The following is a 27,804-nucleotide window of genomic DNA, read 5'->3' on the forward strand; positions in this document are numbered from 1 at the left end:
TGTTAGGGGGTAGCAAGCAGGGCAATTGCCCGGGGCCCCACAAAGCTAAATTGCTCAGGCTTCAGCCCCATATGGTAGGGCTTGGGGCCCTGGGCTGCAGTCCTGTGCAGCGGGGCTTTGGCTTTCTGCCCTGGGCCCAAGCAAGTCTAATGCTGATCATGCTTGGCAGACCCCCTGAAACCTGCTTGAGAACCACTGGTGTAGTACATGTCCTGGATGCTACCCAGCATGTCTGTCTGGCCCTGCAGGGATGCCTGTCGTACTCATTGTGTGTGTGGCAGGGATGGGATCCTGTAACATGTTGAGATATTAAATCCTTGTAAGTGAAGGGCCTGACTACCATGAAGGTGAACATTTAATAACTAAATGCCTGTGCACCTTGAGGGCACCAGTTTTCCAGAGGTGCCAGGCACGCAGCATTACTGAGGAAGGATTCAGGACTAGTTTTTCTCTCATATCATCTGACTCTCTTCTGGTACGTATCGCTAGTCAATGGGTGCTAACACTAGTGGTACACCGTCTCCAGGAGAGACCTTGGGGTGAGTGCAAGCGCAGAGACAGCAGTGTCTGGGAGACTGGCTTTATGGGGAAAAGAGCTGAGGTAGTATTCAGAGACTCCTCTGGCGTCTGCGAAGAACCCCAACATTGCTTCCATTCCCTGCAAAATCTTCTTGCCTGACTGGGATGGTGTGTGTGTGTGTGAGATGTGTGCACACTCATGTACATGGGGAACATGTTCACGTGGGCATCTTTGTGTGTGTGAGAGACCTGCCTTCCAAGCACCTTGGGGCTATGCAGGTAATAATTAGTAATGGATATGTGAGCCTGTGGGGCGTATTTCCGTTCATCTTTTCTATGGGGAATTCCCCAGTGCAGCAAATTCACTTTGTGGGTAGATTGTTGTTTTTAGGCTTTGCCGTTAGACTTTTTTCTTAAAGAAAAATTTGAAACCATCTCCCCTCCCCGCAAGTCCTGCTAGAGGTCAGAGATATTTCTGTGTTTTCTGTGGAGAACTTCTCCAGCGTGTGGAGCAGGAATTACTCTCCCTGTTTATGTTTGGTGATTTATTACTGATCAGACTCTCTGGAAGGTCTCAGTTGGCAAAGTGAGTGGCATGGGGACCTTGCACTGAAATCTCCTGGATTTCACTTGGAAAAGTCTCCTGGGTCTAACTAAATGTTAGGGGGCTTATTCCTTCACCCACTTACTTCCTTGGTCCTTCTCGCATGAACAGAGACAACAATACCCGAAGTCCAAAGGTGCAAACAATTCAATGTTTATTGGGGTGAACTTCCAGCAAGCATGATTCCAGTTTCCTTCCTTAGTGTCCCCCTGCCCAGCTCTGACACCACAGAGCCTTACACCTGTGTCCCTGTTCCCATTCCTGCCCTTAGCCAAACATGATTCCAATTTCCTTACCCCCATTCCCTGTTCCCATTTCCCCCTTTAGCAAAACATGATTCCAATTTCCCTGTTCCCATTTTCCCCACATACCAGGTGCAGGGGTCAACCTGGGATGGGATTAAAAAGGAAATGGAGGAAGTGTCAGGGGACCCAGAGGGATTGGAGGTGGCCACCCTCCTTGGTATATGGGTGGTGGAAGAAGGTCCCTGCCCATGGGAACTGAATGCCTCCCAGGGAAAGGAGGCATTTCAGTCTGCTTTTGAGAGGTTTGAAGTAAGGGCAGCATTATGGGAAGCTGCCAGTAACCTTTCAAGTTTGGTGCGGCTTCAGCAAGGGCTGCTGAAGGGTTGTAAATTAGTTAGGGGTAGTTCAAGATGATTTGGAACAACAGGGTTTAAAGTCAAAAGCAGAGTTAACAGACCATCTTTAGAGACTGGAGCTGGGACTTGGTCCTGGGGGAGTGGAGAGAAAGAAGGAAAAAAAAAAAAAGTTTCAAAGTGCAACCTGCCTTTCCACGCTCTTTTGTTTTTCTGAAGTTTTAATGGAGGGTACTTTGGATACTTATGTGAGATGTCAAGAAGGAAGTTTTTGTTTAATGATAAAACCCAGTTATATAAATGTAACTGTATGTGCAACTCTGAGCAGTCACATTGGATGGAAGCTTGGTAATTAAATTATCCAAAGGGGTCAGGTCGAGTGGCTACTACCACCACTAGGCTTCTGTCCCTAGAAGCCTTTACAGCTATTCTGTGGGGAAATGGGCCCTTTTCCCACAGAAATGATCTATAAGGGACTGCTGCAGGCAGCAGGCGGAGAGAGAATCTGAGCAAAATTATTTGACTATTGGGTAACGTAATCAAAATCACTTCAGGATTTAAGGGGTTTCTATTGGAACTTAACTTGGCTGCCCCTGGTTGTGTCTAGTTGTACAAGATGGGAGTGTAATCAGGTATAGTTGTATAAAAAAGAGTAATCACAGTGCAAGGGATGTTAGGCAAAAGAGAATTTTGTGTGTGTGCATGGGAAAAAGAAAAGTAAAAGGGGAGGAATGATGCGAACACTGACCCTTGGGGTGTCTCTGGGGGATCAGATTGTTGCTTTGGTGGGTGTGCATGAAAACTCTCTGGGCATGGGGGAGGCAGTTACACCTTGTGTAAAATTAATATGGCTAATGTTATGGAGGTTAAACTATATAGAAGGAATTTGCATTTTCCCAGGACGTGTGCAGTGTATATTGGAGAAGGGGTAAAAGAAATGCAAATAAAACATGGTATTTTATTAAAATCCTATTAGGGCTCCAAAAGGGGCCACAATAGGTTGTGCTTTCTTTTTCAGATCTCTGTGTGTTTTGGAGCAGGAGATGAAAGTGGAAAGTAATCAGAACTCTAGTGGAAGTAAAATGTTTCCCTTTTAAGACTGTGTCTGAGCTGCCAACAGCTTTGGATCCAGAAGCAAGCTAGTAAGCCTCTGTGTAAATGCAAATTACCTAGCTGATGGGCACAAAGGAGCTGCAAATAATGAATACATCTGGTCAGCAAACAAGCTACTAGAAGACTCAGATTATGGCCCTCCAGGAAAGGGAGTCAAGCCTGAAAATAAGGGGGACAGGTTAACCATAAGGGGTGGGTGTGTGTGGGGAAAATGGGAACAGGGAATGGGGGTGGGGAAATTGGAATCATGTTTTGCTAAAGGGGGAAATGGGAACAGGGAATGGGGGTAAGGAAATTGGAATCATGTTTGGCTAAGGGCAGGAATGGGAACAGGGACACAGGTGTAAGGCTCTGTGGTGTCAGAGCTGGGCAGGGGGACACTAAGGAAGGAAACTGGAATCATGCTTGCTGGAAGTTCACCCCAATAAACATTGAATTGTTTGCACCTTTGGACTTCGGGTATTGTTGCTCTCTGTTCATGCGAGAAGGACCAGGGAAGTAAGTGGGTGAAGGAATAAGTCCCCTAACACTAAACCACTTTCTCATGCCACTGGCATGAAGAGGATTAGCCAGTTAGCTGCTTTCACTTGGTATTTGTTTCTTTTCACCTGGTGCTTGGGAATGTTTTATTTTTGAGGGGGGATTAGAAGGGAGGATTTTTCTTGTTTTTCATTTTTAATCTGGAATGTATCTAGGTTGCAAGCTGCATGGTTTCTGCTTTCATTCACCGTACTGTTCCCTTGGGCTCCCTGCACAGCCCCTGGAAGTACTTAGGGATAATGTGAAGACTGCTCACTGCTGGAATGGGAAAAGCAGTTCACAGAGCCACCTTCCTGCCCCTGTTGTTGGTGTTTGTTAGTGAACCAGGATGTGGTAATGATTATCAAGTGCTAGAGTCCTGGAAGGAAAGGGATGGCTTTGGGTGGTGTAGAACCTTTGTGAAGCTGTCTTATCAGAGAGAACCCAATTTGCTCAGATAGTTCAGGATAAAGAGAGATGGACTTCCCAAATTTCATCAGCGCTAGAGGTGAGCCAGACCCAGAACTATGGATCCAAACACTCACAGGCTGTGGTGGGGTTGAACTCTGTATCAGAATCTGGCATTTGGGGACAAAAGCTGCGTGAAACTATTTGTGCAATATTTTTCAACAGAAAATGCAGATTCAGTTTGACCAAAACAATTTGTGAATTCAGGTTGATTTTCGTAAATTGTTTCAGTCGGGGGGGGGCGGGAACCTGGAAATGTCAAAATGGTTTGTTTCAGCATTTCCAAAACAAAATGTTTTTCGTTCTGGAAGGACCTTTTGTTTCACAGCATCCCTCAATTATATTTAAAAAAAATTAAACATTTAAAAGCATCAAAATCCAAATGAAACTCTTTTTTGATGGTTTGGTTCACTAAACGTGTTTGAAATATTTTTCTTTTGGCTTGACCAGAAATGTATTTCTTATTTTTCAAAAATAAATTTGGACCTGCACTTGAACTGGATATTTTGCATTTGGGACCTTTAGCTGCCTTCCCCCAAGGTTAGAAAAAGAATGAGTATAATGTGACTTTTTTGCGGGGGGTGGGGGGTTAAAGTGAGGAGGTGGTTGCCAAACAGCCTTTATTGGGGAAGAGGAAAGTGAAATGGGGAGTAGCTGAGAAATTATCTGTTTGAACTTCGTGAAATGGAGCAGCTTGTTACTTTTCCTTTCTTTTTGGCTCTCTTCCACTTTGCAAACAAAGAATCATCTTTTGAATATTTAGAGTTCAGTGTCCAATACCCAAGTCCAACATGAAAAAAGGAATAACTGTTCCTTCTTTCTTCACTCTGACTGGGCTTAGGTTATGCCTCCCCTGGAAGGGGTTAAACCCTCTCTAGGGACGTTGGCCTCTCTGATTGAGAAATACTGGGGAAGTGTGTCTGTGTGGGTGTGCATGGGTGTGCCTTTCTCCTCTCTCCCTGTGTCTCACCCCCACGTACACACCACCTCTGGTCTTGTGCTTGGTTGGAATCTTATTTGTGAGAACAAAGCAATCACACAATGGAACAGAGGGAGGCTAGAATTACAAACCCAGACCTCAGAGTCCTTTATCAGGGTCAAACTCCCCCTGGCTTCACTAGATTAAAAACTCTGTGAGGGCTTCAGGATTTGACCTAGCCTGTGCCTGGGGCAGGATAAAATGAGATTCAAACTGGCAAAATTGAACGAAGACTTGAGCCTGTTTCGGAGATACAATTAAGAGGCCTCTCTTGAGGTACAAAACGGAACCTGTAACCAGGTTGGCTCTGTTGTAACCGCTTCCTCTGACTGTTGTCTTGTCCCTAGGGCCTCAGGCCTGAGCAGTTGTGAAATGTCCTTGCTCCACTGCATTATACCACTCTTTGGCTATCTGTGTAGCGGCAATCCTACCCCCATCCCCCACTGCTGTAAGTACATCAGAGGCCCTTGTGTTTTACACTTGGTACGTAACCAGTCTCAATCATAGTTCCTTATCATGGTTGTGACATGTATTTTCCAATCTGTGCAGGCAAGAAAAAATGGCCATGTAATGGTTTTGTATGTGTGATGCCCACTACTGGTTGGGCCATAAGGAGGATAAGAGACTGCCGCCCAAACAAAGCATTCTCCTTTCCTACTAGATGCCTAGGAGCCCATGAAGGGGCCTATAGGGCTTCATGTTCAGATTCCTTGCGCCTCTTTCCTGTGAACTTGTGGTACACACAGCATGCTACCAGAAAGGGTCCAGTGCACTGCACTTTCACCGTAACCCCCTGCAAGGCACAAGTTACCCATGGAGGTTCCAAGAGAAAAGAATGGTGAAGGCTGTTTGGCAGGTCAAGTGTGAAAAGGCCACAGTTAATCAGTGTGGGAAAGTGCTAAGGATGGGACTAGGCTTTGCTTGGAAATGAGACAGGGAAGTGATGGAAGGGGTGTCCCAGGTATGTGTGTGTGTGATGACCTACCCTTGCATCCTTATGCTTGAGGTGTGCAATGGAGTGGTGTCTCAAGCACAGGTGCTGGAACTAGGGGTGCTGCCTCACCCCCCCGGCTTGAAATGGTTTCCATCATATTGGGGTTTACAGTTTGGTTCAATGGCTCTCAGCACCCCGCACTACACACATTGTTCCAGGGCCCCTGGTCTCAAAGCAGAAAGCCCTGTAATTGACTGGCATTGAAAGCTAAATTGCAACAGCCCCTATGCCTCCTACAAAGACAAAGCTAAGATGTGTCAGCTGGAGGTCAGGCAGAGGCAAGCCTGCCTTAGCTTTGGGTTGTATGCTCCAGGAAATAGCCACTTGTCATTCACACATATGCAAACTTGATCGTGAGTAATTTTATGATCCATGCAATAGAAGGGGAGTCTGAGTTAGGATTCCAAAATGAGCAAAACTTTAGGTTTATTGGAAGCCATCTTGCTAATGGACAAACTAGAGAAGTGTTTCTCAAACTGTGGGTCAGGACATCAAAGTGGGTCGCGACCCCTTTTTAAAGGGGTTGCCAGGGCTGGCATTAGATTTTCTGGGCCCAGGGCCAAAGCCCAACTCCCACCACCCAGGGCTGAAGCCGTAGCCCGAGTCCCATCACTCAGGGCTGAGGGCTTCAGCCCTGGGTGGCAGGGCTCAGTTTACAGGCCCCCCACCTGAGGCTGAAGCCCTTGGGCTTCGGCTTTGTATCCCCCCACCCCCCAGGGTGGTGGGGCTTTGGCCCCCCAGCCCGGGGCGGCGGGACTCAGGAAGGCTCAGGCTTTGGTCCCCCCCCTCCTGGGGTCATGCAGTAATTTTCGTTGTCAGAAGGGGGTCGTGGTGCAATAAAGTTTGAGAACCCCTGAACTAGAAATAGCCAGAGATCCTGAGGAAGAGGGAGGGCCAGAGCTCAGGGTACAAGTGGATGAAGCCCAAGTAAGACAACTATTGTTGCTAGATAGGAGAGGTCATTTGGTAGCCTGTGTGAAATAAGTGAGGGAGGCTGCAGTACTGTTCCTACTGGACAGAGGTCCACCTCAGAAAGACACCCCCCTCCACATGGCACCAACAACACTCTCAGGAGAGGTCAAGGACTGTGAATAGGCCATGAAGACTGGTCTCTCCTCTTGTTCCTGGAGGTGGCCTCTCTGCCTCAGGGCTGAAGCTTCCTGGGGAGGCTGGTGTTGCTGTCCCTGGGTGAGCCTGTTCTGCGAGTGAGAGGATGTCTGCTTCCAGACCTGTCAAGCCAGCACTTTTTACTAACATTACATTCATGTGGATTATTTTTCAAAGTTTGTGTGGGAAGACAGCAACCCAACCCGGAGAGGCCAGCTTTAGCTCAGTACTGAATTTTAAAAAACAAGAGAGCAATTCTGAAGCAACCGCATCTGAAAGGCTGAACTCCTTTCTGCTGGAGGAGGTGAAAGCATCACCTATGGGCTCCCATTCAGTCAATAAAGCAGATTTACCTAGGCAGCGCTTTGCAGCAGCAGCCGCCGCCAGAGGGAGCCATTCTGTGTCATAGCCCAGTGCCTCATTCGAAGGACCAGTCAACTTCTGCACTAGCCTGGCCAGACTTCAATCGCAATGGCAGTGCCAGGACCAGTAGAAAGCAGACGCAGCAGCTTTGCTGATTCAGGGCTGAATGAAGTTCACTATAATTTGCAATTTCTCACAGTTACAGTATTGGCCTGGCCCGGGGATGGAGGAAGGAGTTAATAACAGCAGCAATTAGTGCACAGAAACGGTGTTAAACCTTGCAAGAGCCCGTTACAGTAGGAGAACCAGGCAGAGAAACAGCTCTTGAGTTTTCTTGAGCAAGTTCACCCATTTCATTCGGCACAAATTACTTCTTTAGATAAAATGGATGTCAGCAAGATCCATTCTCAAGCCCATGCCGATGCGATGTAAACTAGAGCACCTTCTGTGTGCGCCATGGCATCACTCCAGAGCCCGACTTGGATACACACTGCGGAACTGTAATGCTGCTGCAGCTCACCCAAAGATGTCTTTAGAAAACTTTTCTGGCCAAAAAATTAATTTCCCTAAAACCGTTCCCACTCCTGTGTCAGCAGGATGCCAGCTTGCTCACAGGTGGGGTATGTGGTGGTGGTGATGTGGCAATAACGGTACTGGAGTAGCAGCAGATTTGAAAAACAAGAGATTTTGTTAAGAAGCTTACTTCAACTACATGGGTAGGAGAGAGAAGGAAAGCTTCTAGCCTGGTTCCAGAACTCCACCCACACAACTCCCCCAGCAGGACACTGAGTGATGAACGCCTGAGCCAATAAAAGACAAGATAGCAGTATTGCATCTTCAGAACTTTTGGTGGATCAACTTACTGTGAGTGGGGACGATGCTGTTACCTAGCAACTCTGGGGAGATGATTAAGGCCTGGCCTACACACAGGTATACTGTGTTGGTTGGGGGGGTGATTTTTGTACCAATTTGGTTATACAAATACAAGCCTAGCGTGAACGCAGTTGTATCAGCACAAATGGGAGGCCCTATAGACTATTCCTATGTGAAAAGGGGAATAAACTATACAGGAATGAGCTATATCGGTATAAGCACCTTTACACTGGTATAACTCTGACCACACTAGGCAGATGTACTGATATAACTATACCCGTGTAGTTAAAGGGGTGTAACTTTTGTGTCTAGGCAAAAAGTAACTCTCATCCCCCACACTCCTCCCCAGCATTTTGGCACTGCAAGTTGCACTAACAAGTGAAAAGCTGTTTAAAATAAAATAAAACCACACAAGATTAGAGCCGATTGACAAATAAAAACTAATTACATACACCAGTTGTAACTGGCTTCATTTTTCTGGTGACATTTTAATTGAAAATGTGAATCAAGTTTTGTTATTTCCCATGTTTTCAGTTTTTGAAATATTTTTCAAAAAGATTTTTGGTCAGCTTAGACACAAGATGTGTGTGTATTTTAAATCAAAATAATTGATTTCTTACTTTTCTGATGTTCCTGGGGCCTCTCGCTCCCACTGTAGTTAATGGGAAATTTGCCATAAACTTCAGTAGTAGCAGCAGGACTGGGTGCCCAGTGTGAGTGAAATACCTTTCTGTACTACTTTCCTTTCAGTTGTGCTTCTGCCTCTTACAAACTGCTAGGAAATAAGTTGAACAAAAATCCAGATTGGGTGGAATGGTGGGAGCAGGCTGAGTTTATTCAATATTTGTACATTAGCCATCCTGAGTATTACCAACTCCAAGCATTCAAAAATCATGTCAGTTTCCAAAAAAATGGTGAGATTTCTTAAAAAGTATAAGTGTATGTCTGGAGTTTCTTTGTATTTGCCTTCTGGTTTTTGAGCCTTTAGGGTTCATGTTTAAGCTTTTCTCCCCACCATCGCTAGAAACATTTATAAAAAGATGAATCTGAGATTCTCATGGAATTATATGACTCCAGGAGTTGAGGCTTTAAGAAACTATCATGAGACTCATGCTAAAATTTGTGAGAACACAGGCCACGTAGGCCTGTGCATACACATGTAAAGACATTGACCCTGCCCAGGAGAGCTTACAACTGAAGCACTAACAAGACTTGGGTAATGCGATCTGGCCTCTTCACCACAGATGCAGATTTTAATTTCCTGAGGCAACTGGCAGGTTTGTATTTATACCACATCAGGTTTTAATGCCTCATTCACACTATGGTTGAGACTATGCAAGAAGTAATTGTGTTTGAACTGGGTTATTGCTAGCACCATTTCCTTGATAAATTGATAAGGATTTTTTTTCTTTACCGTGTCTCCCAGGCCCCTTGCATCCTGGCCCTTCCCTCCTCTGTTCTCTACAGCCCATATTGCCATCTGTTCTTCCTTTCTCAGGGACCCTTCTTGGAGCATTCTCTGTCCTGGGGGAATTTTTCAGTCTATGGTCAATGGTCTAACATGTTTTCTTTCCCATGTACAATGCTTAAATCTGCCAGGTGCTTTCTTTATCCCCTACCTCATCTTCCTCTTCACCTGTGGGATCCCAGTGTTCCTCCTGGAGACTGCGCTAGGGCAGTACACCAGCCAGGGAGGGGTCACTGCCTGGCGGAAGCTCTGCCCTCTCTTTGAAGGTGAGTAGACCTCAGAGTGCACCACTTTTTTGGTGGGGGAATGAGGGGAAAAGTAGTGCAAGCGTCAGGAACTACAGCTGGGACATCTATCCCTCTTAAGAGACCCAGGTAAAGCCCTTCCACTATACCCATGCTGTTCTCTGAGAAATTCTTTGAAAGTGCCTATGGTGTTACCATGAAGAATTGTTTACCCTCTCAGATCAGTTCATGATGTACCTCATCTGGTATTCTGCTGCTTCTCATGCCATCAATATATGATGATGCTTTAGAGGAAGGTGAGAGCCTGCCCTAAAAGTCTCCTGGACTCTCCCCTCGCTCCCCTGTTGTTCATCCAAAATGGTGCTGAAAAAAATCTCTTGCCTTTCCCATCACTCTGGTCATGTTCGCTCTCCTTGTCAAATCACATCACTGGCTCTTCACCTCCTGCACTGAGGTGTGAGCTCTGGCTATGGAATTTGCCCACAGGCAGAATTATGCTCCTGGAGGGAAACTTTTATATAAAGAATTAAAACTGCTGTAACCCTTATTATTGCAAAGAAAACCTAAAATATATGAACTTGCATTTAAACTGATGCCATGGCATCTTCCTGAGTTTGCAGACAATACAAACAATAGTTCTGAGAGGTGTGAACTACCCCAGTCATCTTAATGTGGTGTTAACTCTCAAACCCAATTATGACATCATTTTAGCATAATCATCCAATGGGGTGTTTATCCCTCAATCCAAACACTACTGATGCTTTCCTAGGTACCAGAAGTCTCAACTATCTCCTATCCATCTGCCAAAACCCTCCAGCTCCTCCCCTAACAACGTCTACAGATCTGATAGTTTGCTGCTCATATAAAAACTTCCAGCACATTGAAAACTAAAAATGTGAGGTTGAGAAAAATCAAAACTCAGTGTAATATTGAACTGAACGACAGGAGACACACTTCTCACTTCCATATTTAATTCAATAAAAAAACCTTAATGTTTCAACTTCCCTGAAAGGGCTGCAAGGTGTTCTGTCCAAAACACCAGGTGCTGTGGAAAGCCAGGGAGATAGTTACAGAATTAACTGAGGATTGCCAGAGTACATGAGGCCACTTGGCTAAATGGACCAGTGGTGTAAATTTCTGTTTCTTTGTTAGTAGGTGGCTGCTCACCCTGCTGTGCAAATACAATCCACATGCTGTGCAAAGTCCAAACTCCCATCCCTTCCTGGGGCGTGGCTTTATTAACAAACAAATGCATTATATGAAAACACAAAGAGCAGCTCACATCTCCTCAGGCATGGCTGCTCCTAGAGTGCCTCCCTGAGGACTGCTCAGTCCACTCACAGATCCTCACACCCCAGGAAGCCTCCCACTCTCTATTATCTCCAGATGAAGTAATGAGTTACCTGCAAAGCCTGCTTAACCCTTTCCCAGAGGAATCATCCCTTGCTAACAGGGTGCAGTATTTCAGGAAAACACCACAGAGGCTGGAACTGCAATAGCTTGGAGCGCTCTATACAGCTACAACTCTGCAGCCATTCTCCTACTGCAGGGGTTCTCAAACTGGGGGTCGGGAAACCTCAGGGAGTCGGGAGATTATTACATGCGGGGCGGGGTTATGAGCTGCCAGCCTCCATCCCAAACGCTGCTTTGCCTCCTGCATTTATAATGATGTTAAATATATAAAAAAGTGTTTTTAATTTATAAGGGGGGGTTTCGCACTCAGAAGCTTGCTATGTGAAAGGGGTCACCAGTACAAAAGTTTGAGAATCACTCTCCTATCATGAGCTCCTTACAGAGATGCCTGCTGGCACATGTTGCTCGGAGTACCTGTAAACAACACCCTCCCTTTCCCTTCAACTCAGCAAATGCTCCTGCATCATTTCCTAAAGTGAGTCCTGAGTGGAGTAGCTCATAATAGATTGTGGTTTACTTGAACCATGGACATCCCAGCAGCTGTGTCTGAATTGGTATAAGAGATGCTGGCTTATAGAAGACCCCAATGTGTGCAGTGCTTTGCCTTTAGAGGTTGTTGACCTCCAGGAGTTTTAAACATTATTCCATAGCTTTGGCTTTTCTCTTTTCTCTGCTGGTAAAAGTTTGGTTCCAGTGATTATTAAAGTGTAATTCTGACCCTGCTGTACTCATTAGTCTCTACAGACTCTAGCCAGGATTCTCCAGCCACTTAGCAGCATGAATAAGGCAGGGGTCGTGAGGAAACCCTGACACCTGTTGGCAACTGCCCTGAAAGTTGCAGCCCACAGGTGCAGTAGATCACAAACACTTTTCTTATGTGGAAGTCCCTCTCCCAAGGGAGCTTCACTGGCTGCCATGACAACGTGAGGCCGTGGAAGGTAGTCTGGATATCACTGGGAAGATGGTGATGGATGGATTGGTCGCCAGGCCAATGTTCACATTGCAGCAAGGGAACCCCAAAATGGCAAGAGAACTGGCGCAGTGGGCAGTACAGACAGAGGCGGGTTTGGAGGGCTTGGAGAAGCAGGGTGCTGTGGCAGGCTCTGGCCGTGAGGCTATTCTAGCTCGTGTTCCTCTCCTTGTTTATGAACACTGAGGCCCTTCTCTCTGCAGGAATTGGTTATGCTTCCCAGGTGATCGTCGTACTCCTGAATTTCTATTACGTTATTGTCCTGGCTTGGGCCTTGTTTTACCTCTTCAGTTCGTTCACCATAGACCTTCCCTGGGGCAGCTGTGACCACGAGTGGAACACAGGTAACACTGAATTCCCCTCTATCTTGTCTCCTCCTCCAACTCTCCATCAGTTTGCAGGGAAAAATCTGCCACAAGCAAATACCATCTAACCTGAGAAAGCAACATCCAGCTTGCTCCTGAGGAGGGGCCAAGGCCGGTGTGAGTGGTGAAGGGGCCTGGTTTATTGCCATACTACCTGACGCAACATCAGTCCTCCTGATGGTAGAGGAGAAGAGGCTCAATTTCATTTGATAAGCTGGGTCTCTTCTAGCAAATGCTCTAAAATGCCAGCCACCCACAGCTCCCGTTGATTTCAGTCTTTCACTATGCTTGATCAGAGCAATGAACCGGCTGGTGTGTTATGCAGGCTCCCCCGTGCTGCTCCAACAACAGATCTCAGTTCTGGAGGAGGCTTCCCTTTCCTGGCAGCTGAGGGGACAGGAGGGAAATTCAGTCTATATTCAGCCCTCTCCTTCCTGGGCTCTGCTTCAATAATGGGAGCCCATTCCTGCTTGGGAGGCCCACCTCTCCCCTTGGAGGGAAAAGGGGCATTTAACCTTTATGATCATACAGTCCTTGGTTTCATCCCAGCACTGCTTTGCCAATGGGACCCCAACCCTGCCCTGGAAGGACCTCTTGTTCTGAGCAAGAATAGGGATTTTAGAATATTTGTCTCCCTTTGAACATTATGCTGCTGGATGGAAAGGGGATCTGCAGCATTTCCAGAGGTGAAAGTGGGCCGGTATGGCATACCGGTGTGAAAGTGGCCGCCGGTTCACAGCCAATGTTAAAATGCTGCTGTGGCAGCACTTTAAGTGCTGTACCGCAGGGCTGCTGAGGGGGTAGGGCAAAAGGGGCAGCTGCCCTGGGACCTGGCGATTTAAAAGGGCTTGGGGCTCCTGGCAGTGGCTGGAGTCCCAGGCCCTTTAAATCGCCGCTGGAGCCCTGGGCGGTACGGGCTGTGCAGTGCTGAAGGGCTGGCTGGGGGAGTCTGGCCCCAGCCCTGCCCCTTCCGCCCGAGGCCCTGCCCCTTCCGGGGGCCCAGAGCTGCTCCCCCCCCACCTTGCCCAGCTGCCCTGCATACCAGTAAGTCCTTTAAGTTACTTTTGCCCCTGAGCATTTCCCAGGGGCTTGGCTATTCCAGTTGTATCTGTTTATGTTCTCTCTCCCTGGTCCTGTCCTGCAGAGAACTGCGTGGAATTCCAGAAGGCAAACGCCTCTCTAAACGTGACGACCGAAAACGCCACCTCCCCTGTCATCGAGTTCTGGGAGTAAGTGAAAGGCTTGTGTTTCTCTGACTCCTCTGGGAGTTACAATTCCCCAGCGATGACTCTCAGCCCCACTAGGCGCTTCTGAAAACCCTGAGGTGTATAAACTAGGAACACCTCAAACAGGACAGCACCCAGGAGAACAACATGGGCCAAATTCTGCTCTTGATTACCATTCTGTTAATTTAGAGTAATTTCACTGAGGTCAGTGGAGTGCCTCTGGATTCACACAGGTGTACCTGAGAGGATACTCTGGCATCCTGTGTTATTTATGTTCTCCCTGTCTTTCCTACACTGTGACCCAAATGTTGGCCCCACACCTATGCAGTCTCACTGACTTCAGGGAGGGGTTGCACAGGGGTAAATGAGATTAGAAATGGCTCTCTGTGAACAGACCTCATCTTCACTGCTCTTTCTCCTGCCCCTGGTCTGATTCGTTCTCTGTTGATCGTTCTCATCTCACATCCTCTACCTGTTTCTGTTCTCTTCTCTCTCTCTCTCCTTCCGGTTACAACACAACTACTCTTCTCTTCCAGCTCTTTTCTCCCATATTCTCTTTCTCTTCAACCTGCTCACTGTCATTCTTTATACGAGCGTAGCCCGATGCGGTCACAGACTTTCAGTCTAAATCTCTTCTTGACACATCAGGTCAAGTTCATCCTGGGTATAAACTCCACTGACACAGTGGAGTTAAAGTAGGATATCAGTGGAGTTACACCAGGGATGAACTTGGCCCTTGTTTCTGCTCTAGAGAGCAACTAAACTGGCCTCGGGGTTGCTCTATGGGTTATCTTTGTAATTTTATCCCGGGCTAGTATAATGTGGAAAACACTGGCAGTACAGGTGGGAATGGGGTGAGATCAGTGGACCTCCATAGGGTAGCAGCCACACCTCTCATGTCTTGCAAGGTTGGGCCTTCTCAGTGTGTGAATTTGGGGGGGCCCCCTCAAGAAACATTAGTGCTGCAGGACTCGGTGCTGGTGACTCAGCAGGTGGGACTCTCCCTTAGCGTCAGTACTCAGCCCAGCGCGTTGGGCTGGAGGATGGGGACGTTTGGATAAGATGTAAAAACAAGGGCTTGTGATCACTGAAGATTCCACAGCCCCTGGTGGGAGGAGGGGAATTGCTAGGCACGGTGTCTTGGCATCATTTCAGTCAGAGTAAACTCCCTTTGGCAACCCTAAATCCCCCTTGCAGATGTAAACGTCTGCAGTTTTCCTCCCTGCCTGTCCCAAACTGTCGTGCAGAGCTGCTGTGCGCTGTGGAGCAGCAACCTGTGATCCGCACTGGAACGCGGGGGGTTCCTCCTGGGATGGAAGGTGCTCTGTCGATGTGTTGTTAATAAGCAAACAGAGTTTGCTTCTCTCCTCTCTTGTGCTGCCTTTCACTAACTCTCCTTGTTTATCCCCCCTCTTCTCTCTCCTGTGGCTTCTCTCGGACTATCACGTGTACAGCGTGAGCTGCAGGCCTGGCATTTCTTGGCCTGCTCTGCCCATGGCTGGCAGCTGAGAGACTGAGATTAAAATCAATGTTTTGAACGGTTCTGTAGTATTGGGACAACAGCACATGGGAGTGGAAATTTCCATTGTTCCAGCTCCTTGGTCTCAGCCTCTGATACAGGGGAGAAGCAGGCTCTGCTCTCACTCGGAGGGTAGGGCCAGGGGAAGAGGGTAGACGTTTGCTTGAAAGATGCAAATCTGCACTGTATTGTGTGCCCTTCTGGGGCTCCCTTGAGCTGCACTTGGTGCCCCCTTGGTCTATAGTCCCCTGCTCTGTTACCGTTATGCTCTTGTACCCTGCCAGGGTCCCTTCATGCTGTATGTCCTTGTGCCATTCACTGCTGCATGCACACAGGAGGCCTCCATTTAGCTGGCACTAGGAAAATAAGTGAGATGGGGAAATGCCAGAAAGGGAAGGGGGGATTTCCCTTGGGCTCTGTGAGATCCTGCCTTTGTGCGGAACTGTTGATGGGGAGAGCAGGTATTTTCTTGGTCCCTGGCTGATGGGGCTGTGGAGCAGGAAAGGGTGCAAGTGCATTGCCCATCTTGGATTGTTGGCGTTCCAGGAGGTGCATCTTTTAGTTGTTGGATGATGCAGCAGGAGAGGGCACATGTGCATCACCTGCCTCTAATTGCTGGGGCTCTAGGGTGTTGCTTGGCCCAACCTTTGTGGGTGGGGACTGCAGAACAGATGAGGGGTTCATCTTCTGATCTCTGGGTGTGGGGACCTGCAACTTCCATTCTCCAGCAGCTGGGAAAGAGTAGCTGAGGCTGCAGCAACGGAAGCTGCTGTGTAGTTAGTGTCCTCAGTGATCTGCATTATTCTCTTGCTTTGTCACGCTGTCTTCTACAGTCCTGGGCGTGGCATGTGCTGCCTTGCAGATTTGGCTCCTAAAGGGGAATACCTTTATACTGTGTGATCCCAACCCTTTGTCCTTCCACCTAACGGGGTTGGAAGGAATTAGCTGAGGGTGGTCCACATGTAGAATCCCTTGTGATCTATATCAGAACACCAGCTGGTTTAAAGCACTTCTGAGAGGTAGGGAAATCTTATTATTTGTCATGCAGTATGCAGCAGCTGTGATCAGAGGCCATGTTGTGTTAGGTGCTGTACACTCATGTGGTAAAAGAGTTCCTGACCCAAAGACCCTGCAGTCTAAATAGACAAGACAAAAGGAGGGAGAGGGAATGGAGGTGAAGTGTCCTGCCCAACCAGGTCAGTGACACAGCTGGGAACGGAGCCCAGGTCTCCTGCCCCCTAGGCTGGGATCCTGCCCACCAGACCTTTCATTTTGGAGAGGGAAACAGTTGAGGAATGTCCTTTGTGCTTTCTTGAGGTGCACAGTTCAGGGTTAGGGCTTGTTCTCCCGAAACGGCAAGGCATCATCAGGGGCCCTCAAGGACTGGCTGGTCATTGAGGATCTAACAGCTGAACTTAGCAAGACGCAGTGTCTGTTTGCCTTCCCAGAAGGAGAGTGTTGAAGATTTCCACTGGCATAGAGCACTTGGGGAGCCTGCGCTGGGAGCTGTCTCTCTGCCTCCTGCTCGCCTGGGTCATCTGCTACTTCTGCATCTGGAAAGGAGTCAAGTCCACAGGCAAGGTGAGTGCCTGGCTCAGGTCTGGCCTCCGCCTTCATTGCAGTCCAAGGTGCTGCAACTCCTGAGCTGAAACCCAGCTCTCCCAGAACCAATGAGAACTGGCAACTCCCTCTAGAGCTGGGCAAGGCCAACAGGGTTCAGCTGCCAAAGAGGTTTTTGAACTGGACTCTGTAGGGGATGGGAGCTGATGGGTTTCTACGAATCTGAACCTCCAAGAAGAACACCTGTCTTTGGACCCCTCCTCCAAAGAGGACTCACTTACCACCCCCAGCTACCTCATCACCCCAGAAAACCCTGGGACCCATTCTTATCATACATGTCTGCAGGGGAGGCCCAGTGCTCTCCCCCTGCATTCCCACTCCTTCAGGCCAGGTCCTCAAGGAGCTGCCACTTCTCTCCATCGGGGTCTTCAGGAGAGGCTACCTGGCATGGGCTGGTGCTTCTCCCACATCCTTAAAGGATCTTTTTTATTTGGGGGCATGTGTGATGTCAGCCACCTGTCCCCCACTTATACAGAAAGAATAGGGAGAACATTCCTTCTCCAGCTGGCAGCTGGGGTTCAGACTAGCTTCCAAATCCTTCACGTGATAGCTAATGAAACCCTGAAGGGTCAAAGGGCCCTCTCTGCCCCAGGGCCAAAGGAATTTTCTATCTCCTGCCCTTAGTCCCAAAGATATCTATATCCTAGCATGAGTTATAGAACTGAGGGGCTGCCAGTGAATTTACTCCTGGGGTAACACAGCCCCAGCCTACTCCTTTCCATTCCTGCTTGCTCGCCCACTTCCTGACTGAATTATTTGTGAGTTATTTGCCCATCTGAGATATCACTAATCCAAGAATGTCCAAGGTGTTTGACTTTTTGCATGACATTTTGATTTTAAAAAATCTAGAAGGATATAAAATTAACATGCAGTGTAGTTGTAGCCATGTCAGTCCCAGGATATTAGAAAGACAAGGCGAGTGAGGTAATATCTTTTATTGGACCAACTTCTGCTAGTGAGCGAGACAAGCTTTCAAGCCATACAGAGTTCTCCTCCTCCTCCTCCTCCACCTCCGCACTCGGTCTGGCACTAAAGCTTGTCTCTCAACAACAGAGGTTGGTCCAATAAAAAATATTACCTCACCCATCTTGTTTATCTAAAATTAACATGGCACGCATTCAGTGGGTTAAAAGCTGGCTAGCTGATGAGCCTCAAAATGTAATTGCAAATAGGGAATCATCGTTGAGTGAGTGTGTTTCTAGTGGAGTTCTGCAGGAGTCAGTTCTTAGCCATGTGCTATTTAAGGTATATCTCAATGAACAGGAAAAAATCATGACTGATAAAGTTTGCAGGTGACACACAAATTGGGGGCATGGTAAATGAAGAGGACGCGTCACAGATACAGAGTCATCTGGATTGCTTGGTAAACTAGGCACAAGCAAACAATGTGATTTAATACATCTAAATTTAAATGTATACAATGGAACATGGACTGGAGGCCATATTTCCGGGCTGGGAACTCTATCCTGGGAAGCAGAGACTCTGAAAAAGATTTTGAGGTTGTTGTGGATAATCAGCTGAACGTGAGCTACTAGTGCGATGCTGTGGCCAAAAGGGCTAATGCAGTCCTTGGATGTATAACAGGGGAATCATGAGTAGGGGCAGAAAGGTTATTTTACCTCTGTATTTGGCACTGGTGCAACCATTGCTGTAATACTGTATCCAGCTCTGGTGTCCACAATTCAGTAAAGATGTTAATAAATTGGAGAGGATACAGAGAAGAGCCACAAAACTAATTAGAGGATTAGAAAACATGCCTTATAGTCATAGACTCAAAGAACTTAGTCTATTTAGCTTCACAAAGAGACAGTTAAGGGTTATCTTGATTAGTCTATCTAGATATGTACCTACCTGGGGAACAGATATTTGATAATGGGCCCCTCAGTTTAGCAGAGAACGGTATAACATAATGTAATGGCTGGAAGCTGAAGCTAGACTAAATTCAGACAAGAATTAAGGGGTCAATATTTAATAATGAGGGTAATCAGTCATTGGAACAATTTCCCAAGGGTCGTGATGGAGTCTCTCTCACCGATAATTTTTAAATCAGGGTTGGACGTTTTGGTCAAAGATCTGTTCTTGGAATTATTTTGGAGCAGTTCTATGGCCGGTGTTATATGTGAGGTCAGACTAGTTGATCACAGTGGTCCCTTCTGGCCTTGGAATCTATGAACCTCAGTGTTGTGTCTCAGTGCTTTGAGGTGTGGAGTGCCCTGGTTTGCAGTGCCTGCAAATACCTGGTTTGGGAAGTGGACAAGCCGATGAACTAGCATCACCAGGACCCAGCAAAGAGACAGCCATACCCCAGGGTCCTTTAACAAAGGTTGGAGGTGGAGGGGGGAGGAGGCAGGTGTTGCAAGGAGATGTTGCCTATCTGAGAGGAGATGGGGCTTAATTCACTCATCTTTGTAAAGTGACTTCTCCTCCTCAAATGAAAGGCATAGTAGAAGTGCAAATTATAATAAATGCAATCATGGGCAGTGGAGGGCAGGAGACTGGAATTAACAGGGAAAGACAAAATAACTAGATGATCATAATGGTCCCTTCTGACCTAAATATCTATGAATCTATGAAACTCTTCTGCTCCATGACAAGCACCCCGACCTAATCTGCTCAGCTACCAAGCCCTCCCACACCCTTGGTGACAAGACCACTACTCTCCTGCATGCACCCCTTTCCCCCCGTGACAACAAAGGTGTCTCAGTTAATCGTCCTGCTCACCTTAGCTGCACTTCCTTGGTTGCCTGCATTCTCTCTCACTCATTCTCTTCTGGTATGGAGCTGTGTAACTCTGTCCTGACTCTATCCCATCCCTGCTCCTTGATCTTTGTTAATACAAATGACAGTAGCATGTTCTGTAAGATCATTAGTTAGTTTCTGTTCCCCCTCTTGAACCATTCCCAGCCGGCTTTATGCTTGGAGTCAGCAAGAGCAGAGGGACATAAAAAGGTTTTAATAACAAATGGTGTCCTCTTCATGCACTTTAAACAAAACAGAACCATTACGTTGTGGTCGAGCTGACCGAATCCACTTGCCATGAGCGATAGCATGGATGTCGGTGGCTTTCTTGAGCTCATTATGGCCTCCGGAGCTGGCAAACCTCTTAAGAATTTGCAGGAGTAGGAGGGGTGGAGTAAAGGATATCAGCTTGTGAAGCTGATCCTCTCTGGTTCCTATGGAGCAAAATATGAAGAAGAAAAAGGCAGTTACTTACTGCTGTAGCCTAGTGAAAGAAGGCAGAGGCATTTATAACACATTACTACCAGCAGGCATGATGGTAAGGCACTGCAAACTAATTTACAAAGCATATGCTATGCCAAAAGCAAACCCAGTTGATGCTAGATACATATTCCTTGCAAAAACACCAAAGGATCATAACAAAAAAGAATGGTGAGAGTAATTTCTTTCGCACAGACCCCATGGTCAGAGAGAGACTTCTCAATGAAGGAGCTCTGCTTTCCCTAGAAACAGGGAATAGATGCACCTAGGGCTGATCAACGTACAGAAACCCAGCATCAAACAATGGCTGGTGGACTGCAAGCCTGTCCGAGGCGAAAGGCTTTGCCTGTACTGCGGAGTTACCAGTTGCCAAAAGAAAGGGACAAAGAGTAACCTGAAATCACCCCCCACTAAAAGCAGCAGGAGGCACAGATCATGCATCCAAAGGCACAGAGATCCAGGCATACCCCTGAGTATGGATATTTTCCTGGAGCAGATTGTCACAGATGGAATCACTTTGCAGAGGCATGTGGCTCTGACTAAACACGACCATGTATGTTGTTGATCAGCGTGTGACTCTGATCCCAGCAAGGGTTCTAGCAATAGGGTTTGTGCTAACGATGCTCGAGAAATAAAAAGGTTGTGTCTGAGCCAAGCGTTGAGTAATCCCCCTCATTAGACCCAGATGTTCACGTTCTTACACCGGAGAAACCAGTCTCCAGATTGGGACCGCCCGTTTCACAGCAGACACTCGCAAGCATTAAATGAAAAGCTTAAACCAGGGAGCCCATGCAAGTTACAAAGCAGATCTACAACTGCCACAATGAAGCGGGAATCATCTGTTGTGGGCACTTGGGCAGCACCAGGTTATGGGCCTGGAATCGTGAGTGGATCTTGAACTTATAAAACTGATGCAATCGCTAGATCCAAATGGGCATGCGAAGCTTCAAAGAAAGCTTTTTTTGAAGAAAGCTTCAAAGCAGATGGGCTATTACCGTCCAACATTTCCTTTTATCTTACCCCAATTCTCACCCCACTCATCTGTGGGCCAGGAAAGACCTCACCTGAGTACTCTGATCACCTGCATCAGATAGTAGATCACATAGTAAATATAGGGATAATAATTAAAATGACAACCTACAGACTGGACTTACTTGCTAGCTATTGAACAGAAGCCCCCAACAGGCAAATTTGGAGTCTGCGTAAATCTTCGAGATCTTAAATGAGTGGTAAAACCTTTGCCAATATTTGAAGACATTACCCCTAAGTTTCCTGGATGAAAGGTCAGAGTGTCAGTCAAGTAAACATCCTGAACCGTCAATCCAAAAGACCACATATTTTGTGGATGTGGATTCCTTCACCTACCTTTTTGGCACAATCTGAGCCTGAGATAAAATAGAGTGCAAGGCTGATGAGATATGTGAAGGATTCATTGGAGTTGTAGCCATCATCAATGACATTCTAGTATTTCCTTGTTCAAAGGGAGGACACCATGCAAACCTTTCTCCCCTTCCCTACTTCAGAGCTGACCAAAGGTGCTGGAACAATTTTTATTGTGGGGCGCTGATGACAGAAACCATGTATTTGGTGTTTGTTATTACTACTTCAAGCCAGGGGGTGCAGCAGCAGCCCCAGCACCCCTAGTTCCAGCACCACTGGAGGTGACCGAGAAAAAGATGTGCACGTGACCTAGGAAAAAGCATGATTTGCATTACAGCAGAAGATGGGTTGGCCATTGCTTTATGGCAGACAGAAAGAAAGAATCCAGATCCAGTGAACATCACTGTGGTAGAGGAACTGCCACCTAATCTGGCAGAAGAGAGGGAAATTCTTGTATAAGAAATATGGCAGACTATAAAGAACATGGTTCTACTGTGAGCTATTTGGGGCAGGGAACCCTCTTCATTATGTGTGTAGAATGCCTAGCATGATGGGAATCAGTCCCTGACGGGAGTCTCTAGGCACCACTGCAATACAACTGATTGATGATCCTAATAAAAGAAACGGATGCAGTGGTTTTCCTACTTTGATCCTCACAGAACTATCAGCAGACAGGTCTAGGAAGGGAATTGGTGCAGCATTGCTCTAGGAAGGCTAGCAGCTACGTTGTATATCAAAGTCCTTCATGCCACCAGAAGAACAGCATGCACAAATGGGAAAATGTATGTACATGCATGTATGTAATTGTATTTGAGTACACTCTCCTTTGTCCGCATATGTCAGAATATGTAACAGTTGAATCTGAGCACCTAACTGCTTGGATCAGTCCAGAAGAAACCATTCATCGCATCACCCTCCAGGTGACAGACCAGGTCTTCAGTTGCAGAGGGATAATGGGCAAGTTGTGTATTTCCCAGGAAAATACACCCCCCTCCCCGCAGGTGCTAATGCTGACACTGGTACTTCAGGCAAGACACATGTTGGCGTTCGTAGGCAGGTGCATAGAATCTTCCAGCACACAGGCTAGGGTTAGAGGCAACTGAGATGGCAGGAGGAACAAATGAAACAAGTAATATTGGATGGATGGGGAGAAATTAGAAAGAAAATGATTTCACATCATCATGCAATACAGGCACCGTATAGATGAACTTTCACTCTTGTGTGGCATAACCTTTAAAGGTGAAAAAAACAGTTATCCCATTGCATTCAGACTAAATATGCGGAGATGAAACCTCACTAGGCATATGGCCATGGAAAAATCCAAACAGAGGCTTTGACATATTCTTTTGGCCTGGTACGTGTTAACCAGCTTGTCTTAAGATGTCCGATATGCCTTAAAAAGTATATAGTAAATGCAAGCGTGTCAGTGATACTCCATGAAATGCCAACAAAACCATGTCAACCCATGGGCACTGATTTGTTTATGTTGAACAATGAAGACTACAGTATGTCATTGTTGTGGATTACTATAGCAATTAGTTTGAACAATCCCCGAAGTACCACAATAACCCAAGTTTTATAGTTGCAAGACCTAGAATCCCAGAAAGGATTAGCACTGACATTGGACTTCAGTATTCCGCAAAGGAATGCAGCTACTTTGCCAAAGTAAGGGCTGCCAAACATCTCTAAGTCCATCTTATTCATAAGGCAAGTAGGCTAAGTAGTAGAACACATGATGCATAAAACAAAGCATAATGGTAAGACCCCTATTTTGGACTACCTGAGTATTAGAACACTCCTGTTAAAGCTCTAAGTCACACGGTCCTGATGTTGATGGGATGTCTGTGTTCAGCGTTGCTCTTTATGTAGGAACAGCTGAAACATGAAGCAGTGAGTCTCTGCCAAATGCCAGCAGCTAGTCCCAGTGCTCAATGCTGATGCTTCAGTACAAGGGAGGCAGGATGGTAGCCACTGGAAACCCCTTGCTCTGAAACTGGCAAATACTGAAAGACCGTATCGGGTTCACACCCTGAATGCATGTGAACGTTAATACAACCATTGTTTGCTTCAGACGCCAGAAAACCATCAAATTCTCTGAACTTGCTGACCGTATCCTGGCTCTAACATCAATATGGCACTCAGCAGTCCAGAAACTGATATAGACACACCCGTCAGTTCCACGTACTGTTTCTCCACCTGTAATCCCAACTTGTGAACTACTGTAAGTAGTGGCAGGAACACTAGCGCCCTCTGGAATGGCACAAATGCCCCTACTTATGAACCCATTTGTTACCAGGTCTGTCTGATCAGCAGAGCCGAGGGAAAGTTTAGACTTGCAAGGTTTTTCATGTGACATCACAGTTTAAATGGGCTTCTGTCTTACAACACCCAGGCAGCCAGTGCATGTCTTTATTACTTCAATAAAGAGTTGAAATGGCTATTTACTGCTAGGTTACATTCACTTCAAACAATAAGACTAACTCGTATTACTACTGATGATTCCTTGATGATATCCCAAGGACAGTGTCATCATGAAGGGAGATGTACTAGGACAAGTAGCTGTTGTTTGCATCCGTCTTGTTAGTTTTAGATTATGCCCTCCTGGCCTACTCCTAAATAGGGAGAGACTTGCTCGGTTTGACTCCTTCCTTTGCTTTCCTGTCAGAATGAGCAGATGGAAATAAGAGCCCAGATTCTCAGCTGGTGTAGATTGATGAAACTACATTGAGTTCAATGGAGCTACCCTGACTTACGCCAGCTAAGACCAGGCCTGGTGCTTAGGTCACTACCAAGACTAGAGAGGGATTTTCTAGTTGTAGATATAATGGCCACATTGCGACTTTACTAACCGCTCAATAAGAGTGAATTGCTTTCTACTCTGCTTTAAAGAAAACCTGAAGCATAGTAACCCTGCCCCTTTCCTGCCCCCAGCTTACTGATCCTGTCTCATCCTGGCCTTTCTAACTTGCTCTTGCACTGCACTTGCTCTCCTTGTGGCAAGATTTCATTGGTGTCCTAGGTTTCTGCCCATTTCCCAGGCTGCCCTCTCACATTTGCTCTGTTGTGTTCTCCTGCCAGGTGGTGTATTTCACTGCCACGTTCCCATACCTCATGCTGGTAGTTCTGCTGATCAGGGGAATCTCTCTGCCAGGGGCGATGCAGGGAGTCCTGTTCTACCTTTACCCAGACCTCACTCGTCTCATGGATCCTCAGGTAAGATGGAAGGAGGACTGACTGGCTGAGCTCTGCTTGGGTGTGTGCATGTGTTTGTAATTCTCTTTCTCTTCCATCCAATTCCCTTCTTTGCCCCCCATTCTCCTTTTTAATTTCCCCCCTGTTCTTTCTCCGTCTCTCTCTCTCCACTCCATCACTTACTCTTTGCCTTTTCTTCTTTCATTCACTCTTCTTCTGTGTCCTCCTCTTCCCCCCCTTCTCCCCCCCCGTGAACGTAATGCACGTTGACATTCACAAGCATTCGGCTGACACCATCAGGGTCCCCCAGCTAAGCTAGCTTCACTGTTCAGTTTTTACCAGCAGAGTTCCTAAAATCCCAAAGCTCTTTCTCTCCAAGATGTTTCTCGGCTGATGTTATTGGTAAATGATGTAGGCTTCAGGAGCTACTGATGGGGCCACTAAACTTTTTAGCTGCTTGGTGACACCAGTCAATCACCTCTGTCTTCTGGAGACACTCATTGTAAAACTCCATTCCTCTCCTGAGCCAGATTGAGGGGGTATGGAGGCCCCATGGCCACAAAGATTTTGGAACCTTTATTTTTTGCTGGAATGTTGTGATATTTAATATCTTTGGAGGCAAAGCAGAGGCCATCAGCCCTTCCCACCCCGTCCTAGAGTATGGGCGGAAGGTACTTTTGAATGCTGCTGTGGTGTCAATCCACTAAACACACTGCTCCCCATCTCCCTTGTTTTCCTCTTTCCCCTTTCCCTTGATTAGAAATTCCTGCCAGTTTGACTGAAGGTTCAGTGCCCGACTGCCGTTTTTAATCTCTTCAGGACAAGTTCCTCCACGTTAAATCCTGGCTCCAGCTGAGCTGCTGTACCAGCCTTTGTGCGAAGGTGTCTCCAAAGGAGATTAAAGGGTGCCTGCCTGGAAAATAGGTCAGCGAAACCCTTCGTAACCCCTTTAACTCTTTCCGGTCCCGGCCAAGCATTTTTTGAGTACAGATGCATGAATGCACAGCGTGCGGGAGGGGATGACCTAGGGAGGCCATGCTGTAGCAAGCCCCTGATGCACTGCTCTGTGTATGGAGAATGGACTTTTTTGGATGTGAGGCAGCGTTCTCTAGTGGTTCCAGTTAGGGAGTCAGAGTCAGGACCGCCGGGTTCTGTGCTTGGTTCTGCCATTGATTCTCTCTGACCTTGAGCAGGTCATTTAGGCCAACATTTTCAAATCTGGGCGCATAAATGTGGAATCACGCAGTTAAATAAAAGCGGTCCTGCTTTTCTGAGTTGGCGACTACACTCAAATCCTGCTGAAATCAGTGGCAGCCAGAGCTGCTCCGTACCTGTGCACATCAGGCCACTTTTAACTATGGGCCTAAACAATGATTTAGAAGCCTAGTGTCAGGCACCCATGTGTGAAAATGGGGGCCTTTCTCTCTCTGTTTATGCATCAGTTAAATGGAGGTGACAGTGACCTCCCTTGTAGTAAGGATGTTACGAGACTTAGGCTCTTTTGAGCTCCCTCCCCCAAGTGACTTAGGCTAGGTCCACACTAGGAACGTGTGCCAGCATAGTAATGTTGGCTAGGGGGTGATTTTTTTTTGACACTTTTATCCTGGCGAAAGTCATAGTGTAGGCCCAGTTACCCTGGCAGAAAATTTCTTTTGCTTAGGGAACCTGTATAAGCTATACCAGGAAAAGCTGGTTTTGGGCTGGAATAAGCTGCACCTACACTATAGCTATACTGACCAACCCTTTCTGGTGTGTACTAGAAACACAACTGTCAGTGAAAATCAACTCATTTACATACATTTATTAATTGCACTTTTAATTATTAATAAAGCACTTTGAAGTTCCCTGATGGAAAGTACTATGGAAATCCACATGTGGGAAAGTCCCGTAGAACTTACTAGGGATGAAATCCAGCAGGTGGGGAGGTCGTTTCCAGCCATATGTTGGATTTGGGAAGCTCCTCTTTTCATGCCTGATGCTTCTCCTATATGAAAAATGTCCTATAGATTCAACAGAAAATGATCACCTTTCTATAGTGGTTTTTAATCATCCTGTAGAATTTAACAGGCTGTAAGTTTTAATTAAATTCTATAAGACTTTCACATGAGGGAAGGAATGGTCAGTGTGTGTCGTAGCAAAGCCTCCACTTTGCAAGGACCGTGTGACTCCTGCTAGCCATTCTGATGCCCAGGCAGGTTGAGCAGGCTCTAATTGGCTCTAGAGGGCACTCCTGCAGTCTGTTGGTACTCGGAAAACTGCAAGTTTCTTTCCTGCCTCGCAAATCATTATAGAAAATAAAACCATCCGTTCCAATCTGATCCTCGTACCCAGACGCCTCACTGATGGGCAAACGATACATCAGAAGAGAGGGAGATGATAACCACTTACAAGTATTTGAAAGATGTCATTGCCGAGGAGGGAGGGGAATTGTTTTGGGTGATACCAAGGAGGATGTACAGTTGAGGCATGGTACAGTGGCCAGGGCATCGGATTGGTATTTAGAAGACCTTGGGTCTGTGACTGACTCTCCTAGGTGATCTTGGGCAAGATTTTTAAATTCTCCAGCCTGTGTTATACACGAGGCCAGACTAAATGATCTGATGGTCCTCCTGGGCTTAAATTTTATGGATCTATGACAGTCCCTGAAACCTTTCTGGCCTCAGTTCTCCCTCTGTAAAATGCTTACATTTAAAACACCAAATATAATGGACTCCTTGTCGGCAAGCCAGCAACCAAGGACTAGTCACTGAAATAATTCCACAAAGATTTTTGGGTAATAAAGAATTCTGAGAGAATCTTGATCTGCCCCCGGACGATATGAAACCAGGACAAGGTAAAATTCACCAAACAAACTATTCATTTGGTATTATTTGACCAGCTGTAATAACAATTTTCTTTTTTGAAAAAAGAGTTGAGTATCCCAGCCCTTATTGGGGCAGCATTAATTTAATCCCCTTCCTTATTTATTACTGATCCTATGTTATCTCGAACCCAGAAGGTCTCACTCTTTCACAGCAGGTGGCCCATTTCAATTGAGTGTCTCAAGGACA

At 46.6% G+C, this 27,804-nt stretch overlaps 1 protein-coding gene across 5 annotated transcripts in view; it reads left to right on the forward strand.

Annotated features, from left to right (window-relative positions):
- The window catches only part of LOC102937457 (sodium- and chloride-dependent GABA transporter 2), a 69,863-nt gene that overhangs the window by 17,098 nt on the left and 24,961 nt on the right, over positions 1-27,804 (forward strand). For 4 of the 5 annotated variants that reach the window (XM_043540553.1, XM_037878128.2, XM_037878143.2 and 1 more), the window contains 5 exons: positions 9,737-9,871; positions 12,437-12,577; positions 13,743-13,827; positions 16,792-16,924; positions 24,641-24,775. In XM_043540553.1, the coding sequence (XP_043396488.1) occupies positions 9,737-9,871; positions 12,437-12,577; positions 13,743-13,827; positions 16,792-16,924; positions 24,641-24,775 (629 nt within the window). The remainder of the gene's footprint in view (positions 1-9,736; positions 9,872-12,436; positions 12,578-13,742; positions 13,828-16,791; positions 16,925-24,640; positions 24,776-27,804) is intronic. The other variant, XM_037878139.2, reaches the window with a different exon arrangement.

Source organism: Chelonia mydas, chromosome 1, assembly GCF_015237465.2.
Source record: "Chelonia mydas isolate rCheMyd1 chromosome 1, rCheMyd1.pri.v2, whole genome shotgun sequence".
NCBI lineage: Eukaryota > Metazoa > Chordata > Testudines > Cheloniidae > Chelonia > Chelonia mydas.